Here is a 2,312-nt window from a genome sequence, read left to right on the forward strand (position 1 = left end):
CCCCCACTCAGCAGCACTGGGCCACGCACCCATCTGCCCAGTCAGCCGATGTCTTTAGCCCTAGCCATTGTCTCGTGGCCGAGGCGCGTGGCAGCACGGAGTTCAGAAACTCAAGGGCAGAGGAAGACAGCAGGGTCTCCGCTGGACTGTGGCTGGAGCAGGGTGGGATTTGTTCCAGCCAGCGCCAGGCTACAGGGAGAACTCTGTGCCCAGGCTGCGTCAGCTGCTAGCGGCTGATGCCCAGGCCGAGGGCGGCAGCAAGAGTGAGGGAGCTGACCCTGCCCTGGTTTCCTCAGGTGCCGTCGTGGACTCTGATGTCCAGGCCTTCACCATCAAACCCCTGAAGCCTTCCACCACATATAATGTGTATATCATGGCTTCCACCGTGGCAGGCAGCACCAATGGCACCGTCCTCACGCTCACAACCACAGCACTGGGTGAGGCTGGGGCTGGGGCTCTGCCTGCTTGCTGGGACTGGGAGGCAGGGAAGGAAGGAGGCAGAGGGGGTGGCCTCCATATGAGTGTGCATGCACCTGCCTACACCCACACACACCCATGCATGCACACATGCAGACCTGCACACGCACATGCTCCTAATCATGTGCAGACCCATACTCACACTCACGCACCCGTGCACACACACACCCTTACTAGGGATGCCTGTCTTCAGGACAGCTTGGCCGTTCGAGCCCGGCTCACAGTGGTTTCAGAGGTGTTGGGCCCACTGCAGCCGGAGCCCGTGGCTGGCACCAGAGGAATTCCTCGGCACTGGGCCATCACCCTCCTCCCTGCCTCTCTTGCAGACACCACTGAGATCCAGTTCCTTCTGCTGTGCCTCAGCCTCATCTTTGTCCTGCTCATTGTGTTCACCGTCTGCCTCCAAAAGAATGGGAGGTGAGTGCCTGCCAGGCCCCGGGGCAGGTGGTGCCTCGCTAGCCAGGGGTCAGAACAGCCGCTGCCAGGGCTGGTCTCTGCTGAGACCCCAGAGGGGCTGGCTCCAATGCGCAGGGCTCCGACGTGGCCTGGCGGCCGCACATCCCCTGCTGTGCAGCCGCAGTGCAGCTCGGGTGGGTGCAGGCCAGGCACGTGCAGCAATGGCACATCCCGCACCAAGGTTGGTGCTGCAGGCTCTGGCAGGGCAGCACGTGGCTGGGAGCCGAGCAGGTCCACAGGGCACCACGCGACTCCCCGGCAGGTTTGCAGTGCCAGGGCCCATGGCTCTGGGGCCGCACTAGACCCAGGCCCCGGACCTCAACCCCATGGCGTGACCCAGCCCTCATGGAGTCTCTGCTCCGCGGCACAGGATGAAGAAGCAGTTCTGGCCCAGCGTCCCTGACCCGGCCAACAGCAGCCTCGGCAAGTGGGTTCCCACAGACCTGCAGCAGGTGAGCGCAGGCCAGGCCATGGGAGCAGCTCCTGGCTGCTGTCCTGCCCAGTGCCCCGTGCCCCACAAGGCCAGCCCCCCTGGGACGGGCAGGGACTCAGTGCCATGGGGGAGGGCTCCCAGCAGCAAGATGGCAGCCACCCCACCAGGCCCCTCGCAGGACATCCCAGGGCCCAGTCTTGCATGGTGCTAGCATGCTCACTTCCCAGCAGGCACTCAGGATCAGGCCAAGGGTGAGGGGCGGCCGTGTCCCAGAGCAGGGGGACAGGAGCTGCAGAGCAAGGAGCCGGGCAGGGGGCAGTGGCAGAGGGGCAGAGCAGAGCTGCCTGCCCTGATGGGGCAGGTGGTGCGGAGGCCACAGAGCCTGTTCCCCCCTGAGCCCTTGCCCTGTCTCCCCAGGAGACACTGCACACCCCGAGCCTCAGGGACCTGGGCCCTGTGCCCATCTCCACCATCACGGTGCTCAAAAGGGCAGCACGGAAGCAGGTGCTCCTCTGGGGCAAGAAGGAGCCCGAACCCGCCATGGCAGCAGGCTTCCCCGCCCTGCCCCAGCCCTACGCGCACCAGCACGGAGGGACGCGGCCCTACGTGAACACGGCCGGGGCCGGGGCCGAGCCCGTGCAGTACGCCCGAGTGGTCGGGGACGGCTACCGCGGCCAGCAGCAGGCCCCGCCGCCCCTCTACCTGCGCTCCGACTCCACGCAGCCGCTGCTGGGGGACGCCTCGCCCAGCCCCAAGCCCTACGAGAACCTGTGGTTCCCCGGCGCCCCGGCGGACGACCTGCTCTTCCCGGAGGAGCCGCTCCTCGACTTCCCCCTGCTGCGGGGCCTCAAGATCGACGGCGCCGAGGACCTGCGCGGCTTCCCCAGCGTCTAGCGCGGCCGCGGCCCGGGCCGCGGCCTGGGCCAGCGCCGACACCGGGACGCCG

At 67.0% G+C, this 2,312-nt stretch overlaps 1 protein-coding gene across 3 annotated transcripts in view; it reads left to right on the forward strand.

Annotated features, from left to right (window-relative positions):
- Positions 1-2,306, forward strand: part of CSF3R (colony stimulating factor 3 receptor) — a 14,733-nt gene extending 12,427 nt beyond the window's left edge. For 2 of the 3 annotated variants that reach the window (XM_019512551.1, XM_019512552.1), the window contains exons 13-16: positions 297-437; positions 804-894; positions 1,304-1,385; positions 1,784-2,304. In XM_019512551.1, the coding sequence (XP_019368096.1) occupies positions 297-437; positions 804-894; positions 1,304-1,385; positions 1,784-2,260 (791 nt within the window). In that variant the 3' untranslated portion in view covers positions 2,261-2,304. Of the gene's footprint in view, positions 1-296; positions 438-803; positions 895-1,303; positions 1,386-1,783 lie in introns of all 3 variants that reach the window. The other variant, XM_019512553.1, reaches the window with a different exon arrangement.
- Positions 2,307-2,312: the final 6 nt, after the last annotated feature.

Source organism: Gavialis gangeticus, unplaced genomic scaffold (assembly GCF_001723915.1).
Source record: "Gavialis gangeticus isolate Ggan-Ray unplaced genomic scaffold, GavGan_comp1, whole genome shotgun sequence".
Taxonomy (NCBI): domain Eukaryota; kingdom Metazoa; phylum Chordata; order Crocodylia; family Gavialidae; genus Gavialis; species Gavialis gangeticus.